The sequence below is a fragment of the Python bivittatus genome, unplaced genomic scaffold, assembly GCF_059951505.1.
Source record: "Python bivittatus isolate LINGU-HERP-01145 unplaced genomic scaffold, Pbiv_v1 ctg000610_np1212, whole genome shotgun sequence".
Classification (NCBI taxonomy): domain Eukaryota; kingdom Metazoa; phylum Chordata; class Lepidosauria; order Squamata; family Pythonidae; genus Python; species Python bivittatus.
This window is the reverse complement of record NW_028277088.1, coordinates 60,440,283-60,458,627: the sequence shown is the minus strand read 5'-3', so window position 1 is coordinate 60,458,627 and position 18,345 is coordinate 60,440,283. Positions and strand designations below refer to the sequence as shown.

At 37.4% G+C, this 18,345-nt stretch overlaps 1 protein-coding gene across 5 annotated transcripts in view; it reads left to right on the top strand.

Annotated features, from left to right (window-relative positions):
- Positions 1-18,345, top strand: part of CEP72 (centrosomal protein 72) — a 122,317-nt gene that overhangs the window by 533 nt on the left and 103,439 nt on the right. For 4 of the 5 annotated variants that reach the window (XM_088150205.1, XM_088150207.1, XM_088150206.1 and 1 more), the window contains exons 2-5: positions 2,244-2,368; positions 3,402-3,594; positions 6,342-6,456; positions 17,344-17,522. In XM_088150205.1, coding sequence (XP_088006331.1) covers positions 2,244-2,368; positions 3,402-3,594; positions 6,342-6,456; positions 17,344-17,522 — 612 coding nt within the window. The remainder of the gene's footprint in view (positions 1-2,243; positions 2,369-3,401; positions 3,595-6,341; positions 6,457-17,343; positions 17,523-18,345) is intronic. The other variant, XM_088150204.1, reaches the window with a different exon arrangement.

Genomic DNA, 18,345 nt, shown 5'->3' with positions numbered 1-18,345 from the left:
GGAAGATTTTAAAGTAAATCATAAACCGATTGATTTGTAAGCACACTGAAAACTGGGGTAATTACCATCAAGTTGGACAAGATTTGCCAGGCTAACTTTGTTTCATTTTTTATTGCTGTTATTGGATTATAGAAGTGTTATCGTTAGAAATGCTATTAGAAGTTATTAGACATTACTGGATTATAGAAGTGCTGTTATAGAAATGTTATTGGATTATAGAAGTGCTATAATGTATCTTAAGGCTTCACAGCTGCTGCAAACTGCATGCAGTGGGTGAGTGCCACCACAACCGGTCGTGTCCTTATGGATTTATTTTGACATCCATATGTCAAAATCATGATGTTATCACATAAAGAATGCAATTTCTTACTTGTGTCATATCTGACATAAGTACCTAAATTGAGTAATTGGCATTATGATGCCCCTATTATCATCCCCCCCCTCCCCATATGTGGCTGCAGCAGTGGTTCCAGGTACAATTCAAGGTGCTAGTTATTAGTATAAAATCTATATGGCTTAGGTCCAGACTACTTATAGAACTGTTTTCAGAGAGAATCTACCCATTAATTGCATCAGTCCAGGAGAGGATGATTTCTTGGTTCTGTCAAGTTTGGGGTAGGAGGAATCAGAAGCAAGCCTTTTCCCTGATAGCCACAGTCTTGTAGAATATACAGGTAGTTCTTGTTTACTGGCCATTAATTCAGTGACCATTCAAAGTAATGATGGCATTGAAAAAGAAGACTTATGACTAGTCCTTGAAGTTGTGGCTGTTTCAGTGTTCCTACAGTCACATGATCGCAATTTGGGCACTTGGCAACTGGTGCACATTTACAACAGTTGCAGTGTCCTGTGGTCACATGATCACCATTTGCAATAACTAATCATTTTAATTTCAGGAAAGCATTTGACAAAATATTTAGTGACCTGATTAGAAGTATGGGCTAGATGACAAAATGGCTACATAGTTGGTTACAAAAACATATTTAAAGAAAATATTATTCCTCATCACAGATTTTTAAAAAATTATTAGCTATATATCTCACTTTTATTTTGTATAACTCCAGGCAGCTTACATAATGTTCCCACCTATTTTGCCCACAGCAACAACCCTGTGAAGTGGGTTGGGCTGAGAGAGTGTGGGTCAAAGTCACCCATCTGGCTTTCATGCCTAAGGGAGGACTCGAACTCACAGTCTCCTGGTTTCTAATACAGCACCTTATCCACTGCACCAAGTGGAATGCCACAAGGTTTAGTCTTGGGCTATTTACTCTTCAACATTTTTATTAATGATCTGGATGAATTAGTGAAGATCAGGCTTAACAGATTTGTAGATGATGCAGTGTTGGAGGAGAAGGTATTAATAAATTGCACAACTATCTTGATTGGTTAAATAGTTTGGCTGAAAAAAAACCCGAATGAAATTTAATAGAGGCAGAGTTCTTCACTTAAGGAAGCAGAAACAGGTATACAAGTTTAAGATGGGAGATAGCTAAGCTGGTAATAATACATGTGGAAAAGAACCTGGACTAATAGATTGCAAACTGAATATCATTTGGCAGGGTAATATGGTTGTAAAAAGGGCAAGTGGAATTGTAGGTGCATCAAGAGAAACATAGTTTTCCAGCTGCAAAAAAATTATATATTCTGCATTGGTCAGACCCTGTCTTTATTGTATCCAGTTCTGGATACCATCCGAGAAACTAGAAATTTCACGGAGAAGTGCAGATGACTAGGGAATTAATAACTAAATAACTATTTACCAGAAGAGAGATCAAAAATAACTAAATTTTTAGATCTGAAAAGAGAAGACTGGTTAGGGAGATATGATACCTCAAATACTTGAAAGGATGCCTCACAGAAGAAGAGTAAGATCTATTTCAGTTGTTCTAGAATGCATAGAAGGAATAATTGATTTCACGTAAGGAAAGGCAAAATTTGATTGAATGTTACAGAAAAAAGTTACTAGACATTAAATCAGTTTGCTATGGAACCAATTATCCAAGGAAGTGATGGGCTTCTCTTCAGTGGATATGTTCAAGCAGAGGGTAGACAGTCATTTGTCTGGAATGTTTTAATTTATATTTCTGCACTAAAAAGTTGGAAACAATGGCCAAAATGGTGTCTTATAATTCTTTGATTTTTAAAATTTTCCCACTGCTGTACATGTCTAATTTTTTTCCTTATTATTATGAGTGCTGTCAAAATAAACGCATTATATTATATTCCCAACATTTTCATTCTAGCTGATGTCCGATCATTGTCTCTTCCTGGAACTTATGAAAAGATAACTCATTTAGGAAACTCCCTGAAAAAATTTGTTTGTTTGAAGTATCTTGACCTCTCACGCAATGCACTGACTACACTGGAGGTAAAATTTCTTTTGGAGTTTGAATGTTTTCCATTGTACATCTGCTGATTTTATTTTATGAATTTATTAAATGCATCTGTTTACCACCTAACAATTGAAATGGTCTTGACAGTTCACAAAATGTGGAGTCCTTGGGGTTCTCTGAGCTTGGTTGTTTTCTTGCAAACGTTTCATTACCCAGCTAGGTAACATCTTCAATGCTAGAATGGAATGGGGTTTGCTCTCGCTACAAGATTTAAACAGAGAGCAAACCCCATTCCATTCTAGCACTGAAGATGTTACCTAGCTGGGTAATGAAACATTTGCAAGAAAACAACCAAGCTCAGAGAACCTCAAGGACTCCACGGTTCAACCCTGAGCTACACATATTCACTTCTATTAGTTCACAAAATACAATTTAAGGCCATCAAAATATCCTAATGTAATAAAGCACACATATAGAGATTTTCAGTAGGTACAGAATAAAACTACACTGTAATGAATAGTAAAGGGACTATTGAAACAAATGTTTAAAATGTGGGAAATAAAAGGCATTTCCTATGTGTTAAAAAGTGTATAACCAATGGTTCAGGTGAGCACTTTTCCTCAATGAATAAACAAACAAGTATAATGTTTTTGACTCATTTGTTTAATTGCATTCTCTTTATCTAGTTTTAGGACTTGGGTGGGGAACAGATCACATTTTAGGCCATATTTATACAGAAATATTGAAAATGTAAAAAGGTTCACAAACTTTTAAGCATCACTGTAAATTGATCCATAACTTAGCAGCCTACTTATCTGAAATATCTGACAAGGGTGATATACCGAGGGATAAGCATTATTACAGTTCTGAACTGAGATATCTTCCTTACAGAGGCATCTACTATATGTATATGTGGGTGGTGGTAGAGTGCCAAGGGGAGCAAATGACATTTTTGCCATTTTTGCATATGTATGAAAAGGAGGAGGTTATAGCACAATGCTGTTTTAGTCATTTTGATAAAAGCACTGGTTACTGAGGAAGGCTCTGTCTATTCATATTTTAAAACAGGGCCTTCAACATCTCACATACTTAGAAAAGCTCAATCTCTACTTCAATCATATCTCCTCCTTATCAGAAGTGTTACGGCTCTACAGTTTAACTGCACTCCAAGATGTGGATCTCCGACTGAATCCTGTTGTTAAAAATGAATCAGATTATCGCCTTTTTGTTGTACATATGCTTCCTAAACTCAGACGGTTAGGCAAGTAGGCTTGCTGTGTAAATTCTACTGATAGTCATGTGGCCAGATTATGGATTATTTGAACCTGAAATTTTAACAATTTGTTCACTGTTTGGGTGATTTCAGTGCATATGATTTATTAGCCGGTTGCAGGTGACGGGACAGCTATAGAGATGTTCCCATTTGTTCGTCTTCTAGTGGGTTAGGTGTTTGCAAGTAACAGAGTGTAAAATACATAATTCTGCCTAGTTGCTGGTGGAGATTGGGGCAGAGGAAGAGTACTTAGGATCCATTGGCCCGAACACTCACAAGCCACCATTGGCATAGACCATCTCTTTATAGGATTTTCTGAAGTAAACATTTTTTGATCTTGGAAAAAAACAACTTTCAAAGCCATTGGAGAGTAGCGGGGGAAATCTGCTGTCTGTTTTTTTCAAGATTGGCATCCTGTCTCTAAAATAAGACAGAAGAATAAATATTCTATGGCTTTAGAATGCTGCAGATTGTGCTCCTAGATGTTAGTCAAAATGAAATAGGAGATACAGGTTTCTGAGAACAGAAATGTTGGCCTCCAGTAGAAAGCTGTGCACCTTTTCTTTGCTGGCCAATAAGTGTGACTTATATAAAGCTTTGAAGAAAAAAACTCAAGGAACATATCTAGTTAGCTCAAAAGAGACATATTAATCCTAGAGTGGGTGGGGCCAAGACTGACTGCTGCTCACATAAAATAGGTGACAAAATTAGTAACATCTTTTAACATGAAAAATAAAAAAAATACTTTTCACTTTTTAAAAATTCTCTATTTTTTACCCTAGTTATTTGGTGTAAGGCTCTGTAAAAGCTTCCTGTGCTTAGAAAATCATAGAATGTAAGGATTGACAGTAACTTTAGCCCATCCACTGTCCTGTGTAGGATCCTTGATGGATGACATCCAGCTTTATTTACTGTAAATACTTTGAGGGAAAGAGATTGCACCAACTTCCAAAATAGCCTGTTCCATTCTTAAACAGCTCTTCTAAGAACATCCTCTTAGAAAATCCTTCCTGTTGTCCAACCAAAATCTGCTTCCTTTTCATTTAAACCCATTGTGCTTTGCCATGAAAGAACCCTGAACAAGTCTACCCTTTGTTCTACATCAATGTTTCTTAACCTTGGCAACTTTAAGATGTGTGGAATTCAACTCCCAGAATTCCCTAGCCAGCATAAATTCTGGGAGTTGAAGTCCACACATCTTAAAATTGACAAGGATGAGAAACACTGTTCTACATCGCAGTTCTTTAAATACTTAAAGACAGCTATCATGTCTCTTTGCAGTCTTCTCTTCTCTAAGCTAACATACACAACCTTGAACATTCCAGTATACAGGACACAGGGTAATGATCGAATTGCAGGAAGGTAGATTCCTGTTAAATATAGGGGAAAACATTCTAATGGTAAGAGCTGTTTGTGTGGAACCAGTTACCTAGAGCAAACCCACTGAAGTGATGAATGTATTTATATAAATTACCCCATGAATAAAACTAATAATTTCATTGGTGTTAGGACTGGACAAGAAATAAATGCACCAAGTTTAATAATTAAATTTTAAACTATCACATGGGTTTTCAAACTTTGCAGCTATAGCACTTGCCCACTATGGGCTACTACAGGGCAAAATGTGTGTGTGTGTGTGTGTGTGCACATATGTGGGGGGAGAGAGAGAGAGAGAGAGAGAGAGAGAAAATATATGTGTGTATACATTATGATGTATTACACCTTAACCGCCCCAGAATCAGTCTCAATTACTCCAGTTTTCAGGCCAGAAATACTTGTATTCTTAAATGTGAACAGAAACTGGCTTTTTAGATCACAGAATGAGAACTGACTTAATGTGATAATAAATAAAACTTATATTTCTTATGATAAACTTTTGGCTCCAGTCATACATGGCTACTTCATTCTGGGCTGAAAGGTGAAGTGAGACTACCCAAGGATTTTAATTTATCTATGGAATTTATACACTGCTTCATTCTAGCTGGACTGCATTGATAAAATGTACATGTTTCTGGTAGTTATAGCTAATCACTGAGCCACTGGTAGCACTTAGTGCCACTTTTCTAGTACTTTAATAGCTGACCCATACCTTAGAATCCTATGCTATAGCTTGCCTTCAATTTTCAAACCTGTGTTATTTGAAGGTTGAAGGGGGGAATTCCCCACAACCCAATTTATGAATGGAGACCCCATGATCTGCTTGAGCCAAGTTTATTTGAACAGCACTGGGGACAGACCACAAGGTTCTGCCCGCTTAAGGAAGGTACAAACAGCCTTTATATAGTTGTAATACATGCTGACTAATAATGATATCAAATGCCAACCACCTTTTTTTCGATAAAATGGATTAGATTTTCTGCTTATAGTGAGATAAGCAGAATAATAAAGCGGAGGCTAGCATGAGTCAGTTTTCGTGATTAGTTACTTCCTAGTTACTATTTAAAAATACAAGTGCTGATTTAAGATAACTCATGAGCCACCATCTGCAAATGCCTAAGCAAGCTATTAAGGAGGCTTGCTTGAGACCAGGGCCCCTTGAAGTTTGGAGGTTTGGTTCAGGTATTTGTTTTACTCCTTCAAGGTACCTTTATTGTTTATGTATATATTTTAAAATTTTCATATTTTATCATTTGTTTCAGAATACACATTCTAATATTAAATTACCAGTGGATTTATGTATTACGTTTTCAAAATATCTGTATAAGTTATTATCATATTGGATTTTTTTTTTTTAGATGATTGCCCTGTAAGAGAAAGTGAGCGAAAAGCATCTCTTTTGCATTTTACCTCAGATCACGCTTATAAATTCAAGAAATCTTCAATTTTAGCAAGAGGAATTGAACCTGGCAGGTACAAAAAAACAATAAGAGTGAAGAAATTACAATTACACCGTTTTGAAAATATTGGAGACCACTGACTGAAATTGAAGTGGAATTCAAGCCATTGCAATGGGAATTTGCTTTCTGCTTTTGTTTCCCCTGCCATATTGCCTGAAAAATCACTTGCAAATCTCTTTTGTACTGAGATTTGAAAATAGTATGATAAACTTTACATTTAGATAAAATACAAATAAAAAAGTGGAGTTTCTTCTGACTGCATATCTGGGCTGCACTAGATGCAGCTCTAAAGCTTTTGGTCTTGATCCTAGACTTTCAAATAATTAGCTTTGTCAGTTTGAAAGTCTAGATCGCATGGATAGAATTTCCTTTGAATTAAAATTGCTCCCAGGCATTGAGTCTTCCGTAGAGACCAAGGATATCTGGCAAGAAGACAGCAGGTCTGCTTCTACTCCGTAAGTAGAATGGTTGCAAGCTTTGAAGGAAAAATACTCAAATACTCACATGGTTAGGCCATATAAGATCGTGCAATAGCGGGGAATATAGTGTGATAGCCGGCTTCAGAATAAGAAAGTAGTTTGCATCATATTTAATCATATTGGGAAAAAAGGGATGAAATTTATTCAGGACATGCGGGTGGGCTTGGAGAGTAGGCAGTGAGGAAATAAAAGCTTGTTTTTAAATTTTGAAATTATTTTAAAGAAAAATCTTATTTTTCTTTGGTGCTAAAGGCCCATCAAGTTATGTATATAATATATATAGTATATAAACATAATACATGGATATTTTCTACAGATCGGGAAAAGTACATTGAATAACTTAAACAAGAATAATTAAGGGCCTAGAGGCGATTTGTCTTGAGGGCTTATGAAATTAGTGATAGCCAACATAATTATGGGAGTAAGCTGAAAAATAGGATCAGGCTAGATACCCCAAGTGCTCCTTTTTGTTACTTTCCCAGCAGTAAGAAACTTGGTTAAGACAATGGCTAGGGGACAGAGGTCCAGGACAAATTCACAGAAAACTTGATTCAGTCTTCAGACTTTTAGTTTACGCTCACAGAGCAGAGAAAGTCTACATCTATGAATCAAGCCACCCTGATATTAAACTATAATAGGCATAATAAAAAATGAATTAAGCAAGGAGGAGAATCCTGATATAAAAGGTATCTATGTAATACTGCAAGGTGGAAAAATAAATTTGTAGATCAACAATTTTCTACCTTTCTACAGTATTTATATGTAATTTTCCTCCAACAAATTTGGCTTGGTGAAAGAAAGGAGCCAATTTTGCCAGATTCTGACTTTCAATAACCTGCTATAAAAGAGCATAAAATGGAGCTGCTGAAAGGTGTTTGATAGATATATATTACTAAATATATATAGTAATATATGGTAGTGACCAAATTAGAGCTGTGAAGCCATGAGTCAAATAAATAAATAAGCTACCTACCTTACAGGTAGCCCTTGCTTATTGACCACTTGTGCAACTACTATTCAAAATTACGATGGTGCTGAAAAAAATAACTTTATGACCAATTTATGACCTTCGCAACATCCCTCAGTCACATGATCACCATTTCAGTCAGTACATGTTATCCTGTAGCTGACCTGTTGTTTTTCTCCCCCGCACCCCCAACTTGCAGAGCAGAGAGATTGGAGAGGAAGGGAATAGAAGAGAGTAAGCAGGCATACAATGAGGAATACTCATCGAAAGCAATGCTCTGGTGCCAACAACTGCAAACACACTCAGCAAACAGCCAGTGTATTCCCTATTGTGTGCCTGCTTACTCTCTTGTAATCAATTCCTTTCCAATCTCTCCATTCTGTGGGCGAGGTGGGGGGAACATCAGGCACAGGAGGGATTGTCTACAAAAATCGCTTGTTTTCTTCCCTCCCCCCTCTTGCAGAACAGAGAGACCTCTAGGGGGATGATGTGCCAAGCAAGGCAGCGCCTTCCATCCATCCAGGGACCCACCTCCTGGGCTGGCCGGCTGTGCTTCCTCACAGCTCAGTGCCCCATTGGGGGAGTGATTGATGGCCATCTGACAGAGCACCTCCCATGCACCTGCCAAAAGGATGCAGCTCTGGGCAAAGCAAGAGGCAGCTCCGCAGCCACTTGCCAAGTCCTGGCGTCTTCACAGTCCCCTCTTTTTGGTCAAACTTTCCTCATAGCAAAGCAGCGCCACCATGAGGGCACCATCTTTTCTCCAAGGCTTTCCCCCGCAGCTCCTGCTCCGCCAAAATGGAAACAGACAACTGGGGTCCCAAGCCGGTACAACCTAAGCTGGCCAGCCAAACTGCCCATGGGCACCTTCTCTTTGCAAATGCTCCAGGGCACAGACTCCAAGCCACCTGCGCTCCAGCTGTTCCAGGCACATGCAACTTGGATTGTCAAGCAGGGCTGGGAAGGCTCCCCATTGGGTTGCTTTGGATCTAGGGCTGGCCAAGAGGAGACATAGAGTAGTTGATGGGCGTCTTTCTGAGGCAGATGCCCGGTTTCCCCTGTGGCCAAGCAGGAGCAAAGGTCCCGGACAGGAGCAGCAGACAAGGGAAGCTGCATCTCCACTCTACTTGGGGGCTGCACACAAAAGGGCCCTTGACAGAGCCCCATCCTTCACCACTTCCCTCTCCCTGCCTTCCAGCACCCATATTGGGCTAGGGATGCTCCCCCTGCAATATAGACAACTGGAAGCCCCCACTTCTCCCCTCACTCTGATCCCCTCCTGTCCAAACATACCGGCAGGGAAGGTTGCAAGTGGAGGGAATGTGGCGGTTGGCAGTTATGGAGCTCAAATCTTCAGATTTGAGGTCCCTGCCTTCACACCTCTGCAAGGTTTCCCCTCCCCTGTTCAGCGCTGTGAAGGTGCGGACCTCAAATCTTCAGGTGTTCCGTTCACCACTGAGGGGAAAGGAAAGAGGATGGAGTGAAAGAGCCGTCTGCTGAAGGATTTCAGCTCCACACAAAGCTGAAATCCTTCAGCAGACAGCTCTTTCACTTCATCTGCTTAATGACTGCAACAAGGAGTGCCTGGATTGCAGTCGTTGAATGAAGCAGTCACATGGGTGTCCCACTTAACAACCGCTTCGCTCAACGGCCAAGATTCCGGTCCCAATTGTGGTTGTCAGGCAAGGACTACCTGTAAAAGAGGATACCTATGAAAAGGGGATAAAACAAATCCAACTAATTATTAGCCTATTAGTCTCAATGTAAGTTGCAAATTGTGTGCAAAATATCTCCTTCAAAAACTCCTGGATTGGGAAGAACAGACTGGATTTAAGATTGGCTTCAGTACACCAGATCATTGTTTTATTTTCCAGCATTTCATTTGGAAGTCTGAACAATCACCCAAGGGCATTTGCTGATTTATTACAAACATTTGATTTGGTGAACAGAGATAGACTATGGGGAAAACGTTTCAGATATGGGCAGAAAGCGTATTGCTTTGATACACAAACTATGGTGTCTCTGTAAAAGTGTGGCTACATCAAACTAGGCAAAACAGATAGAAAATTGTTGTAACAGAAAAAATAAATTAGGTGGTGAGACGGGAATGTATCTTGGTGCCATTTTGTTTTCTTATGATAATGATAAGGTTATAGAGCTTTTTTTCCCACTGTCTACTGGAAGTCACAGGAACTTTGTTCTTCATGGTCAGAAGATATGGTATTCCTTTCAACTGTACAAATTGGCCTGCAAATTCTTTAAAAAGTTGAGTAAATTCTGAATTGCTTAATATTAACTATTATAAAACCAAGATTTTTTTTTTTTGCCAAAAGACAGAGAAAACATAAGTGGTTTATTGATGCCAATATATTGGAACCAGCAAACTCTTTTAAATGTGTAAGTATTTTTTCCAGTCATTGTCATGGTCCCTGTGTATTACGGTGCCAAAATGACAGCTGTGAGGTTCATTGAAGCATGTAGCTCCTTGAAAGGAAGCAGATTAGTCCCACAAAAGTTAAGATCTTTAAAGGGAAAATAGTTCCTCAATTCTTATATAAGGCAGAAATATGGGGCATGGGGAAATATTTTAGAATAAATTTATTCTAAAGAACTGTTTAAGAACTATTTTTGCTCTTTCCCCTTTTTGAGAGTGGAAATGGGAGTTATATTGACAGGGTGATAAAAGTGATTGCTTTTTATTATAGAAGGCTGCCTAAAGTGCCTGTAAGAGATTGTGCTAAGGCTCAGAAAGAAAAAGTACAGGCAATCCTCGTTATTCACAGGTTCCATATTTGAGAATTCGCCTATTTGCTAAAATATATTTGTAACCCCAAAATCAATACTTGCAATGTGTTCCCAGTTACTTACAGACATTGTGCAGAGTGGTGAAAATTTTAAGTGATCACTCTGCACATGTCTTCTCTCATACTGGTGATCTTGCTGGTTAAAATGGCCCCCAAGCCTAGTGTTCCAAAGTGCAAGAAAGCTGTAATGTGTCTTACAGAGAAAATATGTGAGCTAGATAGGCTTTGTATAGGCATGAGTTATAGTGCTATTGGCTGTGAATTCAGTGTTAGTGAATAACAATCCGGTACATCCAGAAAAAGGACGAAGAAATTTGTCGATCTGTATGTGAGGCCACTGTGGAAAGCACCACAGTAATATCAATAGTGCATGATGAAGATGGAAAAGCGGGTAAATTTGTGGAATCATAAGATGATGACCAATAAAAAAGCAAAGTGGACAGCATTGTTGTGAGGTTGAAAGCCAAAAAAATTTATATCCATGATACCCAGGGTCAGGAAAATGTAAAACCTTCTTGGATAGTGCTGGCTGGCATGTGCATTTCAAAAGGTGATATGGTGTGAAAAATGTTAAACTTGCATGCGAGGCAGGTTCTGCAGATCAGGAGGCTGCACAAGGATTTAAAGAATGCATGGTAAGTGTTATACAGGTAGTTCTTGCTTAGTGACCACAGTTTGAATTGGCAACTTGGTCGCTCCAAAACCCCTTGCTTTAAATAATTCAAAGGCCATGCAACTTTGCTATTGTGAACCAATGCCAAGGGCAACTTTAAATGCAACCCCCTAATCATATATAGAGCCCCAAATCCACAAGCACTTAAAGGGAAAAACCTGAACCATATGCCAATCCATTGGAGGTGGAACAAAAAAGGATGGGTGACATCTGAAATATTCTGGGTTTGGTTCCACAACCATTTCAGTTCAGAAGGTGAATGCTGTCTTCAGGGCAAAAACTTTGTCTTCAAGTTTTATTAATTTTGGATAATGCCCCAATCCATTGCCATGAGGAACTCAGAAATGCTCACCCCAACATAGAAGTACTTTTCATACCACCAAACACTACATCTCTCATCCAGTCCCTCAATCGGGGCACAATAAAAGCTTTCAAGGCACACTAGACAAGGGAGTTTTATAGCAAGGCTTGTGAGGCTCTCAATACCAACAAGGAGATTACCATGATGGACTACTGAAAATCAGTCACTATACACAACATTATTAACTATGTTGGCACAGCCTGGGACAGCGTCACTCAGGCTACTGTCAATAACTGTTGGAAAAATGTTTGGCTGGGCTATATGAAAAAGTTCAAAGGCTTTGAGGGTGTAACAAGATATAAAGAACAGTGCCAAAAACATAATGTGTATTGCATGGCAAATCAGTGGAGAAAGTTTCGACAACATGAAGGAAGAAGACAATGTGGAGGAAATTTTGGCAGAGAAGGCAGTAGAACCCACCAACAAATACCTGGACAAGATGGCAAATCAAGGGATTGGAGTCAGCAATGATGAGGACAGCGCTGAACGTTAGCTTAAGACTCTGATATTTAGGCTACTCCCTCTCACAGTAGCCAAAATATCAGAATGGAATCTACCTTGGAAAAATTTTTCAATGACATGGAAGAATGTAGCCCTATTCTTGAACACAGTCTCAAATTTAAGGGCCTAATCTCTACTATATTTGCCCCTTGCGCCAAGACACTTAAAGATTTGAGGCAAAAAGCAAGGCAGAGAAGGCTGTCTCAATTTTTCAAGCCAGTTCAGGTAGGAAAATGCCCAACACCATCAACAAATCATGAGAGCCAAACTCCTGAGGTAGAACTGCCAGATATTGACATGCCACCCTCATTCAATGTTAAATAAGGGGTCTTTAAACAGAAACACACATAAAACAAGGTGATTGATTGATTGATTGATTGATTGATTGATGAAAATGTTGTGATCAGAAGCTTGCAGGAATCTGTATTTCCTTAGGAGGAATGGTTCAGCATTTGCTAACTCAGTATTCATGACAACTTCACAGAATGTAACTACTGTGAATAATGAGAATTTACTGTATCCCTAAATACTAACAATTAGCAGATGGAAAATCCTGTTACAGATATAATAAATAAATGGACTCTTAGTCTGTCATGCAAACATTTTGGAACAAGGTTTCAAAGAAATCTTGCCTTAATGAACTCACGAATAAATGAGGGCTGGATGATTGCTATCTCAGTTTTCAAGATTCTGTACTCTAACCTGTAATTCTTGGCATTAAGATCTGTTAAAGTAAGTCTGTGTAAATCTTGTTTCCTTGATTATGCTCCATAGTTAAAGGGTTTAACAGTGCCAGAGTTTTGATTTGCAAAAGAATGTTTAAAGGAAAACGTATGGAAGGTGGTTGAACTGAGACCAGTCTTCAGTGTGTCAAATAATACTTGATACTAGTGGAACATGTGTTTTCAACCAGGTTGTAAGGATAAATGTAGGGATTGCATAGAATCAGTAGAATCATTACATGTCTGGAGTTTAGTATATTGTACAAGGTTTTCTAATTGGTCCTGAGTGGTAAATTGTATAATGGAATGTCTCTGTATTTGCAGTATTTGATACTCCCGTGAAAAAGCTTTTACAGAGCTGCTTTTTCAGATTATGTCTGAAAAACTATGTTCACTTATAATTAATGTTTTAATCCTATATTGCTTTGTAATGTATCAGAATAGCAACAAATAGTTCAAATTTTAAGAATTTTATTCTCAGGAAAATGTCATAACACAAACTTCTTTAACAATGAAGCAATTATAAGGGGAATGCATAAATCAGATGAGTAGGATAAAAAAAATTATTGCAAGTCATAAATGCATTACATTGTTATTTTTACTAATGGAATGTGATAGAACTGGATTACCTCATATTTATAAACAATTAGTGAACAAAAAGGGAGAACTTATTCCTTAGATATTGGTAAAACATCTACTGAGCTGCTATTATTAAAGCAGAAGTACAAATCTTGGCAAGTAAACTAAAGAAAGATAAAGGAAAAAGATTAATATTTGCCACTAAGACTTAATATTAGTAAAGAATTTATCAGTGTTTTCAAATCATTATATAGATGGGCAAATCCAATACTTGCCAAAAGTAATATTTAAGTAGGCTAAATTTTCCAGAATTATCCCCAGAAGATATTCAGTACATAGACACTCCTTTCTCAAATTTACAGATTATAGAGTTTTATTTATTTTAACTATTAAGAACAGTAAATCTTCAGGACTAGATAAACTGACAAGAGGGCCTCACAAAGATTTTAAAGATGATTTTATAGCTGAATTTTCATTACTTTCTAATATATTAGGTCCCCCCCCCCCATTTCCTGGAAAGATTTCAAGAAAATTTTAATTCTTATGGCGAGCAAGAACCCACAAGACCTAACTTCTTATAGATTTATTTGACTTCTTAAGTAGATATAAATTATATATAAACTAACTTGAATTGTAAATAAGGTGACTGATTTAGATCAATCTGGTTTTATTGCAAAAAGAAATATATTTATTCCTATTAGGAGAGTACAGGTAGTCCTTGGCTTATGTCCATTCATTCAGTGACCATTCAAAGTTATGGTGGCAGTGAAAAAATGGATAAACAACTGGTCCTCAAAGTTCTGGCCATTGCATTGCCCCCATGGTCATGTGATCACGATCCTGGCACTCGTTGCAGGGAGATGCAGTCATGTGATTGCCATTTGTGACCTTCCCTGCTGGCTCCCAACAAGCAAAGTCAATGGAGAAGCTGGCAGAGAAGGTTACAAGTTGCTCCGGTAGTCACTCCTCCTTTTTCTCTTGCCTGCGGCAACCTCCACCCACCTGCAGCCTCCATCAGCCCTCCCAGGCCTTTCCCAGGCCTCCCATGACTTGTATGCGGCCTGCCCCGGGCCTCCCAGGCCCACCCCCGCAGCACCCCGTGCTCCTTACCTGGGACTCCCACCTCTTCCTGCTGAATGACCTGCACGTTTTACAGTTACAGTGATAACCAGTACTGCCTGGAATTGCTGCCAGTACGTGACATCGTACTTTACGACTGCATCGTTTAGGGATGGCAATCCTGGTTCCAATTGCTGTCATAACCCAAGGACTATCTGTACTAAATATTATACAGTTTTGCAAGGCTAGCATGATTCCTCTAGCTTCCTCTAGCAATATATTCAATGTATTCATTGAATATATTATATAGCAATATATTATATATATATAACAATATATAATATATAGCAATATATTCATTGCATATATTTAAGACATTTGACACTTTAGAGGAGATCTTTCTAAAACTAGTATTAACAATATTTAATATGGCTGGTCAGATCTACTTCTATTATCTATACTTCCACTACAACACAGATAAGGCTCAACAATTATGATTCGGATCCCATTGTAATTTTGAGAGTCACCAAGCTTTAGTAATTGCATTGTATCCCAGTAATCAAATTAAGGAGTTAAATTTGGGGATAATTCATACCTACTAAGCTTATTTGCAGACAATATGGTATTTACATAGTCAAACCCTAGTTTTGCAGCTAAAACTATTAAGTAGGACCTTGAAGGATTTCCAGAGGTATCAAGCCTATCAATGAATTTTCAAAAATCACATTTGATGTTTTTCCATATTGGCCCTGCAACTCAGAGAGAGATTATCTAATGTTCTAAGAATTCCAGTTGCATACAAATTCTTGAAATACCTAGTGATGGACATTACCAGAAATCTGTCTATCTCTATAACAATTTTATCCCAGTTTGGAAAAAAAAATAAGATGAAAAGCTGGACTAAAAGACATCTGACTGTTTTAGGCTGAATAATGGCTATTAAAATGAAGTTCCTTTCAAAATGTATTATCTTTATTCCAATCTTTTTTATTGGAAATTCCAAGTAGAATATTAATGATATGACAGAAGATTGAAAGCTTTTGCTTCAATTCTAAAAGCTAAAAAGTCAATAGGAAGATTTTATATCAGCTATTGACATAGAGAGGTGGGGGAGGGGTCCCAAATTTTTAAAATCATTATCAAGCAGCACAGTTAGGTAATTTGATTCAATTTATATTAGAAGATCTGACTAAGCAGTAGATTTATATAGAGAGAATATCAGAACCGGATAATTTTTTTTAGTAATACTGTACTGTATACTCTTTTCAGTCTAAGAGTTTTTCAAAGGTAACCAAAATTAATAATGTTTTTATCAAGACAATGTTTCCCTCTAGTACCTTTAATTAGCTTTTTTGGGATAGATTAACACACTTAAAATATTGAGGAATTAATAATGTCCATAGGATAAATTACTTTTATAGTAATACTGGGCTATGTAATAAGGATGAGACTGAACAATGTGCGGAGTGCCAGCTGCTCTGGTTCTTCTGGCATCAGCTAAACTTTGAATTGGATAAAGAGGAAGTCAGAAACTGTTAACCCGCTCCTATACTATCTTTGAGAATTTAATATTAAATTATTTGGAGCAATCAAAAGGAATAATGTCAAGGATTGTATTGCAAATACAATTATACAAAATACAAAAAATTAAAAAAAAATTAAATTAAAATTTAAATTTTAAAAAATAAAAAATAAAATTATACAAAATACAAAAAAGATTGCAAATTGAGACAGGGGATCTCTCTGTTGTTATAAATGACACTTGGGATACCCAATAGTGGAATCAAAATGGTAATCATTATGGAAATCAGGAGGTTTCCTTTCTGCCTCTGTCCAAGAACTGCATTTGAAGCATCACATTGGTGGTCCTCAACTCTGGTTAGATTAACATATATATTATACAACCATTATAAAAATGTATACAAAAACAATAATTTTCCTATATAGAGTGGTCATGTGATAAATTAGCCCCCTTTTGGAGGAAATTTTTTAGTGAAATTACTATTATTACAAAATGAGTCAAATGCTCTCCCAAGCTGGAGCTGTAATCCAGTGCTATGTTTAAAAGTAAAGAGCTGGTGGTTTACTTGCTTTTGGTGGTAAAACTAATTATTGCTCAATGTTGTAAATTTTGTGGATTAATAAAGCTTTTTTAATCATTATAAAAATTAAATAGAATAATGTATCTTCAGAGGCCAGAATCACTGTTTTATCAAATCTGGATGGATTATATTCATTTGTTAACCACAATAGTCTTAATCTCATCAACTGAGAGATGATGTATGGAAATTATGAATTAATAATTATGAAATTACTGATTCTTTTGTTAATGACTTTTCTCTATGGTTTTTCCTTACAGCCTTGTATGTTTGTTTAGTTTTTTTTAATGCAGATTATTGTTAAAAATAAATAAATACATAATTGTGGAAGAACATCCCATTGCTTTTTACGGGATGTGTGTAAAAATCTCCCTCAGATTTCTCAGTTTCAGCTTTATTTAATGTCCTGAGTTCTGGTGTTATGGAGCAAGAAAGACTCTCCATTATCCATTTATTCATATTATACATACCTCTATTGTCATGTTCCATTTTACTTACCTTCTTTTTTAAGCTGTAAAACTATAATTTTAGCATAGATAGTACCTCTAGCTTCTTGATAATTTTGTTCATTAGACTTCAGATCAGCTAACTGAGCTCATATCTGACTTCAAAGGGTGTTACTTTGAATTAAATTATGTCATATTTTCTTACTGCAGGTCTGTCCTTCCAAGAGTTGAATATATTAACTCTATGTCAAAAAAATGCCTGGCAATGGATGAAGATGATGAAGCAGTCTTAAATGTTATAGCAAAATGTGAGTGGGACTTAAGAAAGCATGCAGGAATAACTGGATCATCTAAAAAGGACCCTAAAGTAGAGCTTCACAATTTAAAAAGTACGTAGTTTTTGGAATGAGATCTCTTTCACTATCCTCAGCAATGGACCAGTTCATACTAGGTTGAACGATAGAATTCTGGTTCATTGAGTATCATTAAATACCGAACTATATCTCTGTGTGCCTGTTGATGGCTGCCTTGTCTGAATACCAAGCTTCCAGGAATTCCCTTGCATTTTTGGATTTCCTGGAAGCTTGATATTCAGATGAGGCAGCCATCAACAGGCACATAGAGATAAACAACACCTACACACTATTCAAAAGAGACGATAAACAGGAAAACAAAAGACCAGAACACCTCCTCATCAGCGATCATCACCCAGATAAGCAGAGATTAACACCAAGATTATCACCAGACATACAATCAAGCAGTAAACAATGCCCTAATCAAAGAACTACCAGAGAGAAAAAAATGAAACCCACACCACTGGCAGGGCATGTGCTGTATATAAATGGAGAGCAAACCCCATTCCATTCTAGTACTGAAGATGTTACCTTGCTGGGTAATGAAATGTTTGCAAGAGAACAACCAAGCTCAGAGAATGCCAAGGACTTTACAGTTCAACCCTGAACTACACATATTCTCTTCTATTGGCATCTCTATTCCTTTCAGAGCCTTGATAATTTGGACTCATGAATCCTTTAAGGACCTGCCCTCAGTTGTAAAGCAGCTCAAGAAGACTTTATTAGGTTTGCTAAAACATTGGAGTTGATTTCTGACATTACTCTTGACACTGTCTTCAATTTACATCCCAATCTTAGTAGACTGGCAGTTTTCCAGGGTTTTGGCTTAGACATTGACAAACCATTTACCAGTCAAAAG